This window comes from Artemia franciscana, unplaced genomic scaffold, assembly GCF_032884065.1.
Source record: "Artemia franciscana unplaced genomic scaffold, ASM3288406v1 PGA_scaffold_73, whole genome shotgun sequence".
Classification (NCBI taxonomy): domain Eukaryota; kingdom Metazoa; phylum Arthropoda; class Branchiopoda; order Anostraca; family Artemiidae; genus Artemia; species Artemia franciscana.
In genome coordinates this window covers 113,617-136,061 of record NW_027062708.1, presented here as the reverse complement: position 1 = coordinate 136,061, position 22,445 = coordinate 113,617, and the positions used below count along the sequence as shown (strand labels likewise).

Below are 22,445 nucleotides of genomic sequence, written 5' to 3'. Positions count from 1 at the left end.
TTCGTGGTAACGAACTGTAGTAAGGAGCGACCCGGCTCAATAGTAACCAAAACTCTAAAAAATGGAATTTGATACCAATAGCTACATCAAAAGAATTGCATTTTAATGCTGATTTTAAATATATAAGTTTCATCAAGTTTAGTCTAGCCCATCAAAAGTTACGAGCCTGAGAAAATTTGCGCTATTTTAGAAAATAGGGGGAAACACCCCTAAAAGTCATAGAATCTTAACGAAAATCACACCATCAGATTGAACGTAACAGAGAACCCTACTGTAGAAGCTTCAAGCTCCTATCTACTAAAATGTGGAATATTGTATTTTTTGCCAGAAGGCAGATCACGGATGCGTGTTTATTTGTTTTTTGTTGTTTTTTTTTTCCAAGGGGTGATCGTATCGACCCAGTTGTCCTAGAATGCTGCCATAGGGCTCATTCTAACGGAAATGAAAAGTTCTAGTGCCCTTTTTAAGTGACTAAAAAAATTGGAGGGCACTTAGGCCCCCTCCCACGCTAATTATTTTCCCAAAGTCAACGGATCAAAATTCTGAGATAGCCATTTTATTCAACGTAGTCGAAAAACCTTATAACTATGTCTTTGGGGACGACTTACTCCCCCACAGTCCCCGTGGGAGGGGCTACAAGTTACAAACTTTGACCAGTGCTTACATATAGCAATGGTTATTGGGAAGTGTACAGGCGTTTTCAGGAGGATTTTTTGGTTGGGGGAGGGGTTGAGAAGAGGGGGATATGCTGAGGGAACTTTCCATCGAGGAATTTGTCATGGGGGAAGAAAATTTCCATGAAGGGCGCGCAGGATTTACTAGCATTACTTAAAAAAAAACAATGAAAAAATAAATATGAAAAAGTTTTTTCAGATTTAAGTAAGGAGCAGCATTAAAACTTAAACGAACAGAAATTATTACCCATATGAGGGGCTCACCTCCTCCTAATACCTCGCTCTTTACGCTAAAGTATTTTTTAGTAGTTTCAACTATTTACTCTACGGCTTTTGTGATTCAGGGGTCATTCTTAATGAATTGGGACAAAATTTAAGCTTTAGTGTAAAGAGCGAGGTACTGACGAGGGGGCGAGCCCCCTCATATATGTAATAAAAACATGAGAATACAAAAGTTCTTTACGTAAGCTAATTTATAAGTTACGTATATCTTTTACTTATAAAAAGGTTCGTAAAAAATTAAAAGTTCTAGTTGCATTTTTAATTAACCGAAAATCTGAGGGCAACTAGGCTTCCTCCCCCGCTCTTTTTTTCTCAAAATCATTCGATCAAAATTATGAGAAAGCCATTTAGCCAAAAAAAAAAAAAAAAAAAAAATATGCAAATTTCGTTTTAATTATTCCTCTGCAGAGAGCCAAAATCAAAACATGCATTGATTCACAAACATTCAGAAATAAAATAGAAAAAACAAGTTTTTATAACTAAAAGTAAGGAGTGACATTAAAACTTAAAACGAACAGAAATTACTTCGTATACGAAAGGGGCTGCTTCCTCATCAACGCCCCGCTCTTTACGCTAAAGTTTTTTACTGTTTTAAAAAGAAGAGTTGAGGAAAGGAATCAAACTTTAGCGTAAAGAGCGGGGCGTTGATGAGGAAGCAGCCCCTTACGTATACGAAGTAATTTCTGTTCGTTTTAAGTTTTAATGTCGCTCCTTACTTTCAGTTAAAAAACTTGTCTTTTTTATTTAATTAGAATACAAACGGGATCTACCTGATACTTGTCATGTATAGAATCTTTTAAGTCCTAGAAATATGAAAAGGGTGGGCATAGTAGCTTGGCTTTACCGGCCCTAGATATATTTTGGGTATTTTTTGGTCAATTTTGGTATTACCGGAACAATTCTTTTGGTCATTAAACTATTGTTAATAGATGCAATTTGACTTTTTGAACATCTTTTCTCTCTTGCAAAACTACCGCAAACTCACCGTTATGTAGTTATTCCGGCCCAAATATTCTTGAATTTATACATATAGAATTGCAATCATTTCCGTTTTCGTTGATCGTTGATTGAGAGAAGATTATTTATGAAAGAATCGGCCTAAAATAATTTGCCTTTGGAACGTACTTAACCTAACCTCTATCTAATATCTATTTTATATTGTGCATATTATCATCAAATAATGCTCAGGATTTTATAATTATTTATTAGCAACGATAGCGCAATCAATCTTGCAGAAAAAAAGACTAAAAAACAGTGGAAATTGACAAAAAAATGACCAAGTTTCAGTTTGAATAACTCCATAACGATGAGTTTGCGGTAGTTTTGCAAGAGAAAAAAGATGTTCAAAAAGTCAAATTGCATCTATTAACAATAGTTTCCTGACCCAAAAAATTGTTCCGGTAATACCGACATTCATCATTTTTTTTTATCCACTTTTAAAAAGGATATAGACATGGAATTAGTTAAGAAATATACATATCTGTAGAATCAGAATTTCACCCTGAACCCTAATATAACATTCAGTTCTGCTGCAAATTTTCTTTGTCTCCCCCACTTTTAATGGTCAAACATTGTTTTTTATGTACATTGAATTGTCTATACGTTATTCTTTTCTTATAAATTAAATGAAAAAGGACAAGTTTTTTGAACTGAAAGTAAGGAGGAATATTAAACTTAAAACGAATAGAAATTATTCCATGCATGAGGGGGCTGCCCCTACCTCAACTTTCGCTCTTTACACTTAAGTCTTAAAGTTCTTTAAAAAGACTTCTCGTTTAAATGCAACTGCCCCTGTGTTTGAGCAGTCTTTCTCAAAGAATTGTAATAAAAAGTCAAACTTTAGCATAAAGAGCGAGGGAAAGGTTCCCTCATTTTGTTTTTAAGATGTAATCTTGCTCCTTACTTTCAGTTGAAAAAACCAAAAATGAAAATGTTAATTTCTGACTTTTTTCAAGTCATGCCAGGAAATCTCCTTCCCTCCCCTCCCATATAAAATTTTTGTTGGAAAATTCCCCCCGGAAACTTTTCTCGATGCTTGTATGATAAACGCCCTACCGCTTAAGTTGTTCATTCATTGCTGCATTATAGAACTTTTTTTTCGTTAGTTTCTTTCAGCCTAGCGTGAGACAAAACATAAAGTCAGAATAGATGCCAATTATATAATTTGGGCTATTTATTAGAACATTAGGGGGAGTGGGGGTAAAATATTTCATAAATGTGAAGTTAAAAAACAATTCTTACTACATAATATGCAGAATAATTGTACTTGGCCAAATTTGTTTCTAAAATATATTTTTATCTTACATTGGTATATTTCATTAGGATTCAGTGCCAGAAAAAATGTATGAAAAGAACATTGGGTAGGGCGTATACCAGACAAGTACCCTTTCCCCATCATGGAAATTCCCTCCTCCCAAAAAATTCTATATATTTAGCAATTACCAATAGTTTATGTGAACAATGGACAAACTGCGTAACTAGCCGCTCTCTCCCCAAGGACTCTGGGGGGTCTTGTAATCCCCAAAAGCTTAACTATTCGACCTTTCTACTATGCAAAATCAAACTGCTATCTCAAAGTGTTGATCAGAAGTCTTGGGGTAAAAAAAGTGGCGTGGGAGGAGGCCTAGTTGCACTCCAATATTTTTGGCCACTTAAAAAGGGCACTAGAACTTTTGATTTCCGATCAAATGACCTCTCTTGATACTCCCAGAAAGAATACAAAATTATACATTTGTATATATAGGAGCTTGAAACCTCTATAGTAGGATTTTCTGATATGCTGAATCTGACGATGTGATTTTCATTAGGATTGCTTGACCTTTTATTGGTGTTTCCCTCTTTTTTGCAAATCGGTCGAATTTTTTCACGCTCGTTACTTTTGATGGGTAACAATAAACTTGATAAACTGTATGTCTATGGAATCTGCATAAAAATGCAATTATTTTGATAGATCTATTGTAATCAAAGTTTAGTTTTTTAGAGTTTTGGTTATTATTGAGCCGAGTCGCTTCTTATACACAGTTCATTAACACGATCTGTTTGATTAATTTAATGGTTTACAAAAATCTTAATGCCCTTCGCAGTTTTGGAAAGTGGAAGTCAAACATGCTTACCTTTTCTCAATAACATGTACTATGTTTAAAATATGAACGAATTACGTAGCTTGCAGCCCTTGTCCTGAGGCTTGGGGGGGAGGGGTTCACATATTCAAACACATGATTACCGATTACAAAATGATTACAAAATGGCTATCTCAAAATTTTGATTAGAATTGTTTTAGAAATGATGGGCGTGGTGGGGGCGGGACTTTTGCCCACCAATCACTTTCGACTGATAACAAGGGACTAGTCCTCTCAATTTCTAATGGAATGAGCTCTTTTTGAAGTTTCTACGACAATGCTTTCTATTTATTTATTTATTTTATTTATTTCCCTCAAAAAATGATGAGTAGGCTACAATATGAATATAAAGAAAAGACAAATGATAATACTTACAATAAAAAAATATCAAATATTGATCAAACATTTAAAAAGAGAAAAAAAAGATACAAAAACACTTGCTAAATAATTTAGCCTGTAAATCATCAAGAGCCAGAACTGTTACTAAAAAACGGAAATAAATTGTGGCCTAAAAGGATAATTTTCGCCTTGTCTTCAAATTTTTTATATTTTTTCTTTATATGTTTTCTTCAAATGTTTTATATTTTTCCTTCTAGGCACCAAGGGCATAACTTACAACCACTTGTCCTGAGGGCTGTGGGGGGTGGGGGTCGTCATCTTCAAAGACATAATTTCCAGACTTTTTCATCTACGTTGAACAAAATGGCTATATAAAAATTTTGATTGGAAGTATTTGCAGAAGTTATGGTTTTTTTTTGGGGGGGGGATTCGCCTTCTGATTACTTTTGACTATCAAAGGGGGCACTAGCCTTCTCAATTTCCAATCGAATGAGCTCTTTTTGAAGTTTCGACGACAACGTTTTCTATAAAAACCTTATATGCCCTCAGGTCATAACTTACAACCTTCAGCCAGAGGGCTGTGGGAATTTTCATCCTGAAAAACATAATATCCAGACCTTTCATCTACGTTGAACAAAATGGCTACATAAAAATTTTGATTGGAAGTGTTTGCAGAAGTTATGGGTTTGGGGGGGGATTCGCCTTCTGATTACTTTTGACTAGCAAAGGAGGCACTAGCCTTCTCAATTTTCAATCGAATGAGCTCTTTTTGAAGTTTCGACGACAACGTTTTCTATAAAAACCTTATATGCCCTCAGGTCATAACTTACAACCTTCGGCCAGAGGGCTGTGGGAATTTTCATCCTGAAAAACATAATATCCAGACCTTTCATTTACGTTGAACAAAATGGCTACATAAAAATTTTGATTGGAAGTGTTTGCAGAAGTTATGGGTTTGGGGGGGGGGATTCGCCTTCTGATTACTTTTGACTAGCAAAGGAGGCACTAGCCTTCTCAATTTCCAATCGAATGAGCTCTTTTTGAAGTTTCGACGACAACGTTTTCTATAAAAAACCTTATATGCCCTCAGGTCATAACTTACAACCTTCGGCCAGAGGGCTGTGGGAATTTTCATCCTGAAAAACATAATATCCGGACCTTTCAACTACGTTGAACAAAATGGCTATCTCAAAATTTTGATTAGATATGCTTGGGGAAAGGGTGGGCGTGTGATAGGGGTTAGTTGCCCTCCCATTACCTTCGACTATTAAAATGGACACTAGCCGTTTCAATTTCCAATTGAATGAATCCTTTTTGAAGTTTTTTCAACAATGCTTTCACACACACACCCAGCCTGAGGGCTGGGGGGATTTATCATCCTCAAATACATAATTTCCGGACCTTTTAACTACGTTGAACATACTGGTTATCTGAAGATTTTGATTGGACGTGTTTGGGGAAAGAGTGGGCGTTGGAGTTGTCCTCCAATCATTTTCGACTATTACAAAAGGCACTAGCTGTTTCAATTTCTAATCGAATGAGCCCTTTTTGAAGTTTCAATGACAACTCCTTTGATACGTAGCGCCCTGGTGTAAGACAAAAAAAAACAAATAAATAAGTAATACATTGTGCCAAAATCGTTTTTTGCTAGGGCAGCGCTATTGCGCTGCATATGATAAGCCTATAAAAAAAAGTCGCTTCAAAGTTTAGGGAGGGGAGCAAAAGAGATAAGAAAAAAGAAGAGCCTACTAGAAGATTCGTATACTCTATCCATAGCAAATATCGGCTGCAAATCAAATGCTTTCTCAACTGACAACTGGGTCCAGATCCTTTGTAGGCATGAATGTATTACAGGTAATATGCTCTATCCAAAGGAAGCCCACTAAAGTTAATATTGTTCTAGTGGCTTTATTATCAATTATTTTCTAAAAATTGACAATTGGGTAAAATCTCTGTGGAGAGAAATGCACTGCAAGTAATATATTTTAGGGATGCCTCCCCATTTTGAAATATATTGAAGCCTTCAAAGTAAATTCATAAGGGGCGAATAAAATAAATAAATACTGAGGAACAGTGAATCTGGAACATAAGCGGCATTTAGTTCTTGGGAATATTAAATAAAAAAACAAGTTTTTTCAACTGAAAGTAAGAAGCAACATTAAGACTTAAAACGAACAGAAATTATTACGTATATAAGGGGGTTCGCCCCCCTCATCAATACCTCACTCTTTACGCTGAAGTTCGAAATTTGTTCCACTTCTTTAAGAATGACCCCTGAATCACAAAGGGTTTAATTAGAATAAATAGCTCTTCTGATAGTACTAAAAAAAAGCTTTAGCGTAAAGAATGAGGCATTGACGAGGGGGCGAACCCCCTTATATACGTAATAATTTCTGCTCGTTTGAAGCTTTGACATTGCTTCTTACTTTCAGTTGAAAAACTTGTTTCTTTATTTGATTTCTGATCGTTTTTTAAATAATAATGGAAAATCCGACCCCCTATTCATGGAAAATTCCCTTCCCCCACAAAAAATTCCTCCCTGGAAAGATCCTCCCGTGTAACCTTCTTCCCCTCACCCCCACACCAGAAGAAATCCCCCCCTGAAAACGTTTGTATACTTTCCAATAACCAGTAAAGTATGTAAACAATGGGCAAAGTTCACAACTTACATCCCTTTCCCCGGGGGCTGTGGTAGATTAAGTCATCCTCATATCCATTAATTTTTTCAACTATGTTGAACAAAACGGCTATCTCAAAATTTTGATCGGGTTACTTTGGTGAAAAAATGAGCGTCGGAGGGGGCTTAGTTCCCCTCCAATTTTTTTGGTCTTTTGAAAAGGGTAGTAGAACTTTTGATTTCCGTTCGAATGAGCCCTCGTGCAATATTCTAGGACCACTGGGTTGGTGTGATCACCCCTGGGATGAAAAAACAACAACAAATAAACACGCATCCGTGATCTTTCTTCTGGCAAAAAAAAAAAAAATACAAAATTCCACATTTTTGCAAATAGGAGCTTGAAGCCTCTATAGTAGGGTTCTCTGATACGCTGGATCTGATGGTGTGATTTTTTCATTAAGGTTTTATGACTTTTAGGGGGGTTATCCTATTTTTTTCGAAAATAAGTCAAATATTCCCAGGCTCGCAACTTTAGATGGGTAAAACTAAACTTGATGAAACTTGTATGTTTGAAGTCAGCATAAAAGTACAATTCTTTTAATGTATCTATTGGTATCAAAACTCCTTTTTATAGAGTTTCGGTTACAATTGAGCCCGGTCGCTCCTTACTTACAGTTCGTTGCCACCAATTGTTTGATCTATGTTAATGTTTATTACTGGAGAGATTCAGACAGGCCTGAGTTCACCAAAATTTGGGTGGGGAGGGGCAAAATTTACTTTCAAAGAATAAGGTGGAGGTAGCTCTATTGTTCATCTCGACTTTGTTTCAATAGAAAATTCTAAAAAGAGGTATTTCAGTGAAAATAGCCTACCAAAAAAGTTTTTTTTTTTCAAGATTTATAGGCCTGACGGGCCTAGCTTGGTAGGGTTGTTTCAGTAGCTGTGTTATCATTTGCTTTCTCAACTGCCAAATGGGTATGGATCAGTGTAGACAGATATACTTTACTAGTAATATATTTCATTTGTGTTTCCGGTTTGGAAGGCGGAAACACATTTAAGTGAGTAGGGCATCAAGATTTTACGCATGATTCTTTCCGGGCTGGGGGAGAGTATTTAGCTGGAAGATCAACTTAGAAGAAATGCAAAAGCAGGTGAATTATATGGGCAATACAAAAGGATAGGGTCATTTGATCACCTTGGGGTAATTTGTCAAAAGGGACGAAAATTGTAAAATCTGTTGGGAAATTTACGACATAATACGTGTACTCCTATAAATGGGTAACCTTAAACAACATTCTCGAGGGATGTAGGGTAGACATTTATGCCACAGAAGAGAAAAAAAATAAACCATTTGATTCTCATTCATTACTATTTACAAATATGAAATTCCTGCCTTTGGAATCGTTATAAAAAAATTGCCGTTGCATTTTTTAATATACAATTTCAGTGGGAATAAAACTAGTTTTAAGGTTTTCTTCTATCTTGGAACGAACTTGAGCTAGATGAGTGAAACCCTCAGAAAAGAATCTGCAGTTCAATTCAGGACTGGGAAAGAGAGTTCATGTAGCGACCCTTCCCTTTGTCTCCTCTACGGCACTGAGTTTTCATGAGTATGAGACATTTTTCCTAGACGAATAGAACTTTCAGGAGTGGGTCTACAGCCCAGATTTTTGTGTAGAAAGGTGATTTAAATTTCATCCTTTCAAAGATTCTGTGAAAATGGGTCATAGGGCCGAGGGACCTACGCAGGGGGCCTCGAGGCCTGGGCCCCCATAACCTAAAATTTTCTAGAATTTCTGGGCCCTTAATAAAATCATAGAAAATGTTTTTTTTTAATCCACCCCCCCTGAGGAAAACCTATGTATGTGTCTGTTAGAGAGCCTAAAGTTCAGAAAAAAATGTAGGAGTGGGTTGGAATCCTGCTTCAGTTCAAAGAATTTCCTTACCAAGATCTACAGTCCATAAAAAGAAGGCTCCAATCCAAAACTTAAAACTCTTCTTTTTTCACAGCCCGTCATTGCTGAATATCAAAAGCCTATTAAGCAGGACGTGCCGGGATATGATGAGCCTATATTAAAAATCAAATCAATAAAGCAAAAGTCATACGGGGTAATATCAAAAATTGTCAGATTAAAAGCTTGTGTTTGACAATTTCTTGGGTATCACCAATTGATATTACAGGATCAATTTCCAAATATCTTAAGTCCAATCGAAAACCTTGAAAAAATAACCTATACAGCATTTAAGCGGCCAATATGTAGAATGAGTTGATAGATACAAGTCTCAATGTTTGCACCTATTTTTAAACAACCTTGGATTGAGTTGGATCACAAATTAATGAATATAAAGATGTGTAGTTTCTATTTTTTTTTTTTAATATGAGATCCATAATTGGCATAGGGACATAGTGAACACACTACTTGATTCCTTATCTATGCTATTTCCAAATATACTAATCAATTCGTTTGCAAATACAGCCCTACTCTCCTGATGGTCCTATATATGGCCCTCGTTATGTATTTCTCCATTGCATCATTCTAGTGTAACAGGTTGTTTTACAGCCTAGCTCCTATATTAAACAGGTTATTTTCTCAGGTTGTAATTTATCTCCGTTCGTAACCGATGACGTGACTTACCAAAATATTATTTCCAATAGTTTCAAAAGGTGCATAATAATGAACGGAAACAGATAATCTAATCAATAAAAACGGAGCATACGAGAAATATATAATTTAGGCTATATATTTGCTTATTAAGGGGGGATATGTTACCTACATAACTACAATTACCCAAAAAATTATTTATTTTAACTAAAAAATAAACACATAACCTACAAAATGTGTTAACTACAATTTTTCTGTATATTAGGAAGTAAGAATTGTTTTCTTCTCGGTTCTCTTAACATATGTCCTTCTCAATAGCCCCAATTCTAGTCTTATACCGTGTTTTCTCTTAGTTTTTTATACATTCCTTGGGACCATCAGAGGGGGGTGGGTGAATTTGTTAGTAAATTTATTAGTACTCTGGGAGAGAGATTAAAAAAGGGAATCGAGTAGTATCTTCACCGTGTCCCTAAGGCAGTTATGGAATCGTGTGTCTATCTATGTTTTTTTTTCTAATAAGAAGCCCATCCTTAATAACGATTGGGTTAAATAACACACAAACTTGAAAACACTTATTCAAATGAGATAAAAGAACTTAATTTTTCTTCGATTTCCTGTTAAAAAGCCGACTTTAACACCATTGGTCTATTTTTGTTACGTATTTTCGAAAGTTCATCATTTTATTCCTTCAATTTCTCTTTGATGTACGTTCATAGCGTTTGACATATTAATAATCAGTATAATATGATATTGATAACGTTATATGTGTCGTGTTGCAATTAGATAAAAGGTTGAAGAATTTTTCAACTGATTACAGGATTTCTGAGGCTATGTTACGTGGAGCAATCAAAACGTTAAAGGCGCAGTCGGCTAAGGATCATGATGGCTTATTTGCTAATCACCTCAAACTTGCTCCTTCTTCTTTTCTTATTACTCTACTGGCATTTTTCAACCTTTTACTTACTACTGGTTTAGTACCATCGTCATTCTATATTGGCATAGTTACGCCTATTCCTAAGAGCGGGAAAAAAGACTTGTCATCTTATAGTTCCTGGAGGCCAATTACTAGGGGTTCTATGATTGGGAAAGTGCTTGAGTTGTGTTTGAAGGATCTTCTTGAAATTCTTGACACTGGTTCTAATCAAGTTGGTTTCAAGAGAGGTTGGGATGTGACCACGCCCATGCATCTTTCAGCAAAGTTATTGAAGAAGCGAGAATCTCTGGTCAACCGCTATACGCCCTCTTGATTGATATCAAAGGGGCCTTTGATAACATTTCTCATGCATCCGCTCTGCTCACTTTAATCCATGCTGGATTGCCCCTAGCTGTCATACGAGTCCTTCGCTCTTGGTATTCTGGTTTAAAGATCCATATCTGTCCGAGTTCGTCTTCATCTCAGTCCAAATTAATTCAAGTGGGTAGAAGAATTAGACAAGGAGGAATTATTTCTCCTTATATATTCAATTCTTGTTTAACTACTGCCCTTAATTCTCTTTCCTGCTCTTTTGTTTCATTATCTCGAAATCTGTCTTACATTGCATATGCTGATGACATTATCCTTCCAAGCCAGTCCAAGTCTAGTCTTGTTTCTAATTTTAATATTTTAATTAATTGTTTAAAAGGTTTTGGCCTTTCTATCAGTTTTGAAAAATGTCAAGTTTTTGTTGTAAATTGTTTAGAGGATAATGTCAGGGCGACTCTCGATTGCGGCAATGGTGTTATATTTCAGTCGTCGCCAATAGTCACTTATTTGGGATTACCTTATGCTGCTTCGAAAAGAGATTTCAAACCACCAGGGTTGCCAACAGCGGTACAATTGTACCATTTTGGTACATTTCACCTCTAAAGGTACATTCTGGTACAATCACAAATTTTCTGGTACATTTTACAAAATGTGGTACAATATGGTACACTAAGATTTTACTGGACGTCAGGACGAAGCAAGAGGAGGGAATTGTAGTTTTTATTTGTTTTCTCTTCTAGAGTTCTAAGTTTTCCTTTACACATTTATTTACGTGCCTGTTGTTGGCCTATTGCGGTCATAATATAGCGTGAAGCAGCAAAGCGATCTGTACGGTAAGTACAAAATAGGCGAGCAGCTATTTAAAGGAGTGACACCAAGATGGTCTCTGTAGGGGAAAGGAGGTCTTCCAAACATCTTTGAAAGAAGATATCTGATACTTTGTTCTCTTTATTGCAATGTAATTTTCCGATCGTCCACGTCTTTTGCGTAGCAAAAAAAAAATTACAACACGCAAAAAAATAGATATGGTACAATTTCTTGATCAGTGGTACAATTTTAGGGCGTTTTGCGGTACCTTTTGTTCCGAAGCGTTGGCAACACTGCAAACCACTCCTGGTTCAGCATGTTCAGATGAAACTACGCAAGGCATTTGGTCTTTTAATTCGTTCTCGGGGTCTTTACCGTCGGGACGTCCTTGGTCGTATGTATAGCGCTGTTGCTCTGCCTCACGTATTGTTCCCGTCCCTCCTCTTCCGAAATTTCAGACCTTCTGATCTTTCGCCCATTAAAGTTTCTTATTTTAAATTTTGTAAATTTTTACTTGGTTTCCCCCTTTCTTTTAATAACACGGAGATTGTTTTAAAGCTTAATGTGAAGGATCCTGTAGTCTGTATAAAGAAAAATATAAAACATTTGAAGATAAGGCGAAAATTAACCTTTTAGGCCACAATTTATTTCCGTTTATTAGTAACAGTTCTGGCTCTTCATGATTTATAGGCTAATCTGTTTAGCAAGTGTTTTTGTATCTTTTTTTTTTTAAGTGTTGGATCAATATTTGATAGGTTTTGATTGTAAGTGTTACTATTTTTTTTATTGTAGCGTACTCCTCATTTTTTGAGGGAAATAAAGAAAATAAAATAAATATTATGTCAAATTTTGAGCCATTAAATTGAAGGCTAAACCTGATTGGCTCTTCTGTATAATACTTTAAGCCAGAAAAAGAACTAAATGCTTTTGAGTCGCAAGGTTGTTTACTAGTAAGTTATCAGTTTCTCTGTCCTTATACAATGATATAGTTCGCTGCAGCATAAGGTATTTCGTCCACTACACATTGCGTCATGTTATTATGTTTACTAAAGTTATAAAATGGCCCATCTTTATGCTTATAATCTATGCTTTAAGATGAAATTCTCAGATTGAAGAGGCGAAAATGAATAATGAAAATAGTAATAAAAATCTTGGCGAAAATGAAAACCCCGAGGACATGGCATAGAGTGGACTGGCATGGGAATAAATTTGATTTCTTTTTTACTTTTTGAAGTAGCACCATAAATTTTCAAGCATTTTGTTTAAATTGCAACTTGGGACCGTTTTTGCTCGAAAAATCGTAGATTCGGCACAGTTTTGCTTTTATGGCTGCACTCATTTATTACAGGCATCTGGCAACACTGATAAGCATCTGGATTCTTTTTTTTATAGATATTGTCATTGTCGGTTGATAATACGGTTAATCAACATTAGTTTTACAGAATCCTAAAAAGTGGTGTAATATGTTTAATTTTTTTATCGTTCTTAAGAAGCTTTTTTGTGTCCAAGGAAAACTATTTTTAAGCATCTAACACACGACAGGAACTATTTTGCCATCAAAAGCTCCAATTCAAAACTATTTCTATGAGCAAGATAAGAGAACGAATTACACATTTAAAAAACGACAAAATTTAAAATATATTAGGAAAAACCTGAAGTATTTGAATCGAATCAATCGACTGAATATGCTATCCTTGCGGGGGATGAAACGTATATCAAAGTTGTCCGATACATTTCACACAATGCTTTTTATATTATCACAATTGATGGATGAGAGAGGATTTGTGAGAGATTATCCCGTATTTGATTTTTTGCTTACCAAAGGCTCGGACTTAAGGCCAAAATTCAGGGAGCGATTACAATGAGAAATGTTTAGGAGTTAACACTAGGGCGATAGAGGTACAAAGTTTGTGTAAATCGGTCAAAAAAGGCTATGTATCATTGCAAAAAATGCAATGTTATGTATCTTTTATGAACAATTTTCTTCGGAATCTTCGGTGGGGGGGGCGGTTTTGGACAATAGTGTGTCCCTTTCTCTAAACAGTGAAAATTACCATTGACGCTGGTTTGGATTTGTTTAATTGCTTGGTTTTTATTATTTTTTCATTTATGAATGTTCTGTCTCAGGAACGCAAGCTGGGTGTACCTCCCCTCTGAAACTTGTAGATTTTCACTATTTCCGGAAAATTTCGTAGAACTTGTCTATTTTTTATTGCATAGGAATCTAGCCCCTTCCCAAAACTGTATGTTCCTACTAAAATGAATTCCGGTTTGCTTGACTGTCGAGGCTGTAAATGATATTTGTTTTGACTTCGCCAATGCCTACCAACGATGAAAACATATTTTGTATACGCTTAGTTTTGGAGTCGCTTTTATTAAAGCGCTACCAAATTAACTCTCGTCGACCAGGTATTCTTGCCAAAATCATTCGCCTATCTTGAGAAGCATTGACGAGGTATTTTATTAGTCGTTTCGTGAAAAGCAAAATTGAAACCGGATCAAGTTTGCTGCTACCATGTATCACTTGCCTGGACATGCTTTCACCTGACTGCTGTTATTCCGGCCGTAAGGTCGGAATTTAATCTTCTGAAACGTGTCATCTTCTTTGAAGTTATTTGCATGAAAAGGTTCGAATGGGTCAGTGTCACTTGTTTACCTTTTTTTAATTTATTATTTTTTTTAAGGGTTTGTATTTTATTTTATTTTTACTTACCTTTTAGTAGATATATCCAGTATGTATTCAGAACCTGTTTATTTTCTTATTGTATTTTTTACTATCCCGGGCTAGGGTTCGACAATCTGGACTTGCAATCCTGTTCGAGTCCTGGTGTCGCTAATTATATTTTTGGGAAGTTCGTCAGCGATATAACTGTAAACTCAACCAGAATTGACCCAACTCCTAATGGGTGTGTGGAGAAATCTGGCGGTAAGCACATGAAGCGTTGGATTATTTGCCTTCAACCACGTATAGCACTCCCGGCTAAAGGCAGAGAATTAGGAGATAGGTGATTTCGCTTTGCGGAACGATGGTCTGCATATAAAAATGTTTTTAAAGTAATTTGTTGCTCATTTTTCTCTTTTTTTTCTTCTTAAGTTAGCGTTTAAATAATATTTAAATCTGCTTTAGCTGGAACGTAATAAGGGACAAACACGTCCCATAGTAACAAAAAACAGCCCCAAACCCCCCTAAAATTGGTGTCAGATCGAAACACAAAGAATGCCATTAGAACCGCAAACCCTATGAAGGAAACTTACAGTCTTACTTCATAGAATGCAAATGAGGATTCTGTTAATCGTTTTTAGGGGACTCCTGCTGTAATGGTAGTAACCATTAAAATATGTCTAATAGAAATTGTCTACTTAGTGTAAAGATTGAAACTTGGAATTATGATTTTATCTTTTGAACTTTTTTGAACCTTGGGCGACATTTTGCCCCATCTGGAGGGGGTACGAGGCTCAATTGTTACGTTGGGAAGATTATATTTGCAAATTGAGTTGAATTGGGAATGGAATGGTACTATTCTTTAGTAATAATAGTGTTTCCTTCTCAGAAGAATCTCTTGTGTAGAATTACCCTTGATAGTGTGAAAATACACATGTAGCGTAGCATAAAAAGCGTAGTATAACTCATGAATCACGACGAATTCTTCATTCGTAAATGTTAAAGCTTACTAAATTGACTCTGATTTATGAATATCTGATTTATCAATCATTAGACAAATCATTCTTGCCATGTCGTGGTTTTGCTTTTTTTTGATGCGTGATAGCTTATAGGCTATAATATATTTCTTTTTAATATCATTTATTTAAATCCAGTTTAAAACTTGTTACTACTTCTTAAAGAATCAAAGTGAACTTTCCACAAGATCCTCAAATGTATTTGTGCTTAGTATTCTCTGTTAGCTGTTGGAAATGCTGAACTAAACCGGTAAAATCTTAAGACTACTGATTCCATTTTTAGGATAATGTTTGGTCTCTGATATTTAGGTCACTAATATTTATGTTTGTTGATTTTATATATTTCCTTTGATAAAAAGAAAGAAGAAGGATGTACCGCCCCCACTTTCTCTTTTGATTTTGTCGAAATCGTTACACACTGAAATAGTGTGGATTAGTCTTAAAAAAAAAAAAAAAATTAATAAACTAGCCAGTGAGCATGTCAGATGGTAGGAAAAAAAAAACAAAAAAAATCATGTTGAGGATAGGCTATACGATTTTCAGGATTTTTTTTTAGTCCCGACCCCCCCCCCCCCAATAGAATTCCAAGTTGCCTCAACAAAAACTCCGTCTTAGCCGAGAGGTTGTCACGCTCAACTTGAAATCTTTTGTGCGTGAAGACTGAGGTTCGAGTCTTGGTGTCGCTGGTTATTTGGTCTGGAGCAGGGGGGAGGAGGGCAGCTCGGCATGGGTACCTGAAGAACTCTGGGGAAGGTAAAACGGAAGAGTGTGCGAAAGCATAGGATGGCTGGCCCTCAACACCCAATTGTGTTTCCTGGCCGAAGGTCATGAAACAGGGATTAGCACCGTCCAGTGCCGTATTCATTACTTTTTTACCCCCAACAAAACTTTCTTTTTAAAATTACTGTTATTACTAATATAACTGGTCAAACAGCAAGTGGGACAATAGGCACAAAAAGAAAAAATATAGTGGTGTCTACTCTTTTGTCAGGATCGGTGAAAAACTACTCTCCCCCTAAATGAATTCAGAGTTTCCTTTGCCCAAGCCCAACAAAACTGCACCTATTTATTTTAACTCGTTTCCCCGCCATTAAGCAAAGTTTGATAAACTTGCTAAAGCTGTAAAATTGGGAACATTATTGACGGAAAGAAAAGATCAACACCCCCCCCTCCAGTCGAATTCCTTATCCAACTACTACTGCTAGGCCACTACTAACAATGTATTACAGCACCAAGCCCATTGAGGCCGATGCAGCTGCGCAGGTTTCTCCCCGATCCGTCCAAGCTTCACTCTTTAACCCCTCCCATGAAGCTCTCTGATTTCCTTCAAACTCTTCCATGTGTTCTTTTCTCTCTCCATTCGGTGAAACCCTGCTTTTCGTCTGGCCCTAGATGAATGGTCAAGGAGCACAATTTTTAGAAATATATTCACAAATAAAGTAGTCTAAAATAGTCTAATATCAATTATTTTGCACAAAACCAAATTTTACCAAAAAAGGAACGCTTTCAAAAAATTAATAGCTTCGGGGTCAAAACCATGGGAGTATAATCCTTAACCCTTCAGTCGGCCTTCCTTGATATTTGGTTTAATATATTTAATGGAGTGATATATACAAATAAATAGGTTTCCCATTAATGTTTTTTTCTTACTTACTTTACCAATTATGCATAGCAAATTTGTACTAGCATAACTAATATAGTAGATATGTCTGTAAGCTTCGCCAGATTCGAGCCAGCTGGAGAAACCCGGAGAAGGTGAACAGGAGGGGTGTGCCAAAGCAATACTTTAAATATATGCACAAAAAGGATTACTTTCAAAAAATAATCAAATCTTGTTCAAGACCAGGGCTAGATGGCTCATCGGGCTTAATGGGGGTATTAACCCACTCAGCTGGCCTTTCTTGATTTTTGGTTCTACGTATTTAATGGAGTAGTATATATCGACAAACAGGTTACCCATAATTTATTTTCTTACAGACTATCAACTATATATATAGTAGATTCAGTGTTTGTTTTCATTTATCCTTTATGATATGGGATTTTACAAGTTAGATATCCTTGACGTGAGTCAAGGATAAATAGAGTCTCTTTGCAAGATTTGGCTCGATCTTAAAAGATTTGCCAATGACCAAAAGCTTTATCTCAAAATGCAATGAAAAAGAAAAAAAACAACTATATTTTGATTCCCTACTACCAGGAATGAAAATTTTTAAGACCTCGGTCCTTACGAAACAACGAAGTTCAGTGTCAATCTAATGTTTTGACGCCATTAGCTAAAAAAAAGGATTAATTAGTCAGTTTTCTCCACTTAAAAAAAATAACACAAAAACTAATTTCAAGTTTTTAAAAGTTTTAACAAACTAAAATAAGAGTAAACTAACGTTTTTTTTTTTCCAGCTAAATCTAACTCAAATGAGGAATCGAGCTACGCAACGAGGAGAAACACTTGACCCTGAACTCGAAAAGCTAGAAGCTGATAATAACATTCTCGCCTTTACAAGGACAAAGGGATTATTCAGAATATGTTTTCCTGAACAGAGACCCAAAGGTAGAGTTACAATTTTATTGAATTAAAAGCTCGTCATGAAGATAAAAGCGTTGAGATCGTGTTTGTTGGTGTCATTGTCTCTCCCAAGGATGGAATTGTTTTTAACAGATGTTTGATATTCAAATTAACTATGTAAGCAGATAAAATTGGCAAGATTCTTCATGCAGGTGCTTGGCTTGTGTAGTCGCTGTTGCGCCGAAAGATTGTACATGATATTCTAAACAGTCTGCTTCTAACCTCCTGATTTACATTATCCTATTGATCCTCCCTTTGAGAACAGCTTAGCAAACTGTTTTTTTACGATTACTTCAGACATGTCAAAGCTTCAGACATGGCAATTATGTGTACCAGTCACAACATAAACACATTTAATATAATCACAAATTATGGAGTTTTCCCCCTATAGGTTGTAATCAGTTAACTTTTATTTCTTTATTTAAAGTTGAAAATGGAATTGCTTTAATTTGCAGGTCAACTTCTTGTAGTAGTTAAGATCTGTCTTCACCCAGATGTAGACGTAAGATTTTTTTTTTGTGCGGGGGCAAAAGTCACCCCATCCACAAACAAATTAGGCAAACTATATTAGAAATATAGGAACACTACGGGAAGTAATAGAGGTCTTTATAACTTGAGGGGGATGAAATGGCACCCGGTTTCCCAGTGTTCCTCTTTCATCGGCATTCTTCGCCCTGTTTTCGGTTCTGTATTTTGTTGTATCTATTCCTTTGTAATTAAGCTAGTTTTAAGTGCTGTAATCAGGGCGGTTGCATTGGGTAGGCCAGTTACTTCACAACAATTGGGGAAAATACATTTATAGTGTATTTGTTCAAGTGGGATAAATGCTAACGAGCGGCACGCATATGTGGAAAAAATATGATGAAGGCGTTTCTATGTTGTTGTTGTTTTGCTTTTTGATGGAACTCAAATAGCGTTTCGTTTTCTCAATCGGTTTTAAAGTTCCTGTCCAGGTTAGCTGATTTTATCTGAAATTCCTTGTCGAGATTAGCAGACTTAATAGGCTATATTTTATAGGCCCACTTTTATTAACTAGGCAAAAAATAGCGTAAAATCAAAAATGTTAAAATCAGTTGAGTATGTGACCTTTCGGAATCCTTTTCCTTTGTCCGTCATTGTTAGAGGTACGACAGGGAAGAATAGAACCTCATTTGTCTTTCCTGAGGCTATTTAAAAATGGCTTCCTTTATCAAGAAAAGCCAGAGAATTGATGTTCTCAGAAGAAAAGGAAAATATTTCTTTAAGATAAAATAAAAATGGAAAAATTTACTGAGAGAAAATATTATTTTTTTTCTTAATTTATGATACTGGGGTATCAGCCGAGACCAGGGATGCATGCAGCACATTTTTTTTCGGCGGACAGTAAAAAAAATGATAATTCAAAATAAAAAGTAACTAGAAACTTAGGAAGACTTTGGATTTTATGGGAAGGTAACAAGTTATGTAAACATGTTGCAAATAACGGCTGCACTAGTTTTTTTTTAGTAATATAGATCAGTTTCTTTTTTGTCGAATTTTTAAACAAAACACTTATGTTCTTAAGACTTCGACGTTTATAAAGTTAAAAGAATGTCTTTTAATGTTAACTGGAGGCAATTTGGGTAGGTAAATAGTCGGAAAATCTAAGTAGTAATAGTGGTCTACTGATACAAAGTTGGATTTTGGAGTTAATAGGGCTTTGTGACTTGAGCCTCGATAGAGTTAAGTGAATGTGGCCACATAGCTGATGAGTCCACTTAGTGATTTCTGAGATACTCATGCTAAAATATTCTTTGTGATACTATGGTGGTTCATCAATGTGTGCTGGGGTATTGTTTCCTATATACTTCGCATGTGTGTTTAAATGCACTGGGACTGTTGGAGTGATCTTTTTAAGTTAAAGCATATTAGTATCTTGAAATAAAATTATATTTTGTTTGTTCAGTTTTGATATTATATTTGATCACTTGATACTGTTTGTGATTTTAAATCATGCACATTTTTGTTTCTTTGGTGTTATTATAATATTATATGAGTAAATTAACTTTTAGAATATCCCTGCTCTGAGACAATTGCACAGGGAGGGGGTTCGACGTTGGGCCATCCGAAATCTTAAATTTTCTGAATTTCTGGGAACTTCTCATTCAAATTATAAAATAAAATTTGGTTTATATTATCCATCCCCCCTTCCAATGAAAAAACCCTGCATACTTGCCTGGTGCTGCCCCAGAAAAAAAATTGCCCAGAAGATTAACAACTTCTTCATTTTTGACTTATTCAAATTTTATGAGATATGCTTATGTCCCCACAATACCTCCAGTAAGGCCCGAAATGCTGTAAGTGAGCCTTTTATGCTAGTAAATACATGCACCTACAACAATTAGTGCAAGCTTCCAGCCACGGTTCGTTGCCTGACAATACTGTGACGAACCTTCACCATTATACTTTATGCGTTTACTAGAAAGTTGATTTTAAATTACCCGTTATACCAAACCTTCGGTGTCACCACTTAGCATCTAACGGTAATCATATCCGTTAGATGATGGACAAAAGATGGAAGTTACATTATGATGCTTCCACTTTTTGTGGGTTCTGGAGACATTGTTTTACATAAAGAAAAATATAAAGGCAAACTACAACACTATGTTTAAAAATAGTCTTTTGACAGGAAACAAATTCTAAATACTACAATTATTTTAATTCATGATAATCTGGTGGACATGATAATCTACGAATAATTCATGATAATTATAGCATTTTTTGTATGCTTGATAGCAAGGACGCAAAATCAGGGGAGGGCTGTAAAATTTTGAAAAATCCTTTTTGGGGGTTTTCCATTGAAAAAAAAAACGAAAAAAGAGATCTGGGCCCCTCCGTAGATCTTTAAAATTGCATTTTTTTTTTATCTCGATTTAAGAAAAATGAAACATGTCTTGCACTCACTCTTGTTTCCTTGAATTTGTACCCCTGCTTGAGAAGTCTAAAATGTCAATTATGATCTTAATATATTTGTATTGTCTTAAAATATGGAAGAGAATTATCTGAATAAAAAGAGAGAGATATCTGTCTTATAATCCTAAGCTAAAAAGTGTACTTTAATTCTATTGCTTTATTTATGTAACTTAGTTTTGAAAGCCTATCCCTCTGCTCCTTAGTTCTGGGTCACTCCTTACTCCAAGTATTATTGCTTATTCTTTTAAAATAAGTTTGGTTTGAAATTAAATTAAGCCAGGATTCGTATCGAACGCACTTTTCCCCACCATTAACGTATATTTTTCAGAAGCTTATTTAAGCCTGTATAAAGAAACAGGTTCTTTCGACAAATAAAAAAAACAACAACAGTTTTTTCAACTGAAAGTAAGGAGCAAACTTGAAACTAAAACGAACGGAAATTAATTTCTATATTAGTAGACCACTGCCTCGCTCTTCACGCTAAAGTTTTTTAATGCTAAAAAAAAATACTTCTTGCTATAATTAAACAGCACTTGTGTTTCAGGAGTCGTTCTTAATAAATTGGGACAATTAGTCCAACTTTAGTGTAAAAAGCATGTCATTAAAGAAGGCCCACATATACAGATTGATTTCTATTAGTTTTGCGTTTTAATGTTGCTCCTTACTTTCAGATGGAAAAAACTTGTTTTTTATTTAATTATTATAGTAAAACATTTGGTTAAGCAATTGTCAAAGTGAGGATTAGCAGGCCGATATATGTTCAGTCACGCTTTGATCGTGAATGTACTTATGAGGGGACTCATGGCCTTGAGCCAGACCCCTTCCCTTCCATTAGAAGAAAAAATGATGGAATAAAAATTGTTTAAATACCATTTTAAAACAACATTAATTTTACAGAAGTTAGCAAAATCATTATTTTAACAGAATCACATGCATGGGTGCCTCCAGTGTTTTTGGTAAAATCTAAGAACAAAGGCATTTGACTATTTCACTAAGTTGGATGTTTCATTAACTTTCAAAGTTGCACTTTTGCCGTCGAGGTAAAAAGACCTAATCAAACAAGAGAGAAATAAAAATTTCCAAAATCACCTGCATTGGTACCCGCAGTTTTTTCGATAAAAGAATAACAGAAGGCCTTTTTGCTAGCTCGAAGAGTTATTCTACGAATTAGGGCTTAAGGAGCAGCTACCCATGCCCATCTATCCTCCTCCAGTGAACGTACTCTCTATGAATTCCAAAAACCTTTTGCCAAGTGAAAAAAAAAATTAAAATAAGGCCCAAAATAGCGATTTCAATCACTAATGTTTTTCTTATATATAAATACTTGCAAGGTTTTAAGGATTCTAATAAAATAGGTCCTAAATATGAGTTTATTTAATTTAAAATCTGCCTCAAATCCTTGGAACTGCTTTGTCACCGAGCAACTCATATTTTTCTCTTTGCCATGTTACTTTTTAGATACAGGTTTGTATCTATGTTTCCCCGTTCCAGCCCTTAGTAGCACTTTGGATCCATTACTGAAGTATAGCCTAATTTATCTCGAGAGGTTCTTATAGGTTGAATAAACCTTCCGAGATGGGGCACCAAGG

The 22,445-nt window shown here is 35.5% G+C and overlaps 2 protein-coding genes across 5 annotated transcripts in view; one reads left to right on the top strand and one right to left on the bottom strand.

The window, feature by feature from the left end:
• LOC136042157 (uncharacterized) overlaps window positions 1-22,445 on the bottom strand; it is a 276,004-nt gene that overhangs the window by 193,735 nt on the left and 59,824 nt on the right. The window contains exon 2 of one of the 2 annotated variants that reach the window (XM_065727077.1): window positions 8,978-9,099. The exons of the other annotated variant lie outside the window; for it this stretch is intronic. The gene's annotated coding sequence lies outside the window, so the exon portion shown is untranslated. The remainder of the gene's footprint in view (window positions 1-8,977; window positions 9,100-22,445) is intronic. 2 annotated transcript variants of the gene reach the window in all.
• LOC136042158 (uncharacterized) overlaps window positions 1-22,445 on the top strand; it is a 72,246-nt gene that overhangs the window by 394 nt on the left and 49,407 nt on the right. For all 3 annotated transcript variants that reach the window (XM_065727084.1, XM_065727086.1, XM_065727083.1), the window contains exon 2: window positions 17,760-17,910. In XM_065727084.1, the coding sequence (XP_065583156.1) occupies window positions 17,760-17,910 (151 nt within the window). The remainder of the gene's footprint in view (window positions 1-17,759; window positions 17,911-22,445) is intronic.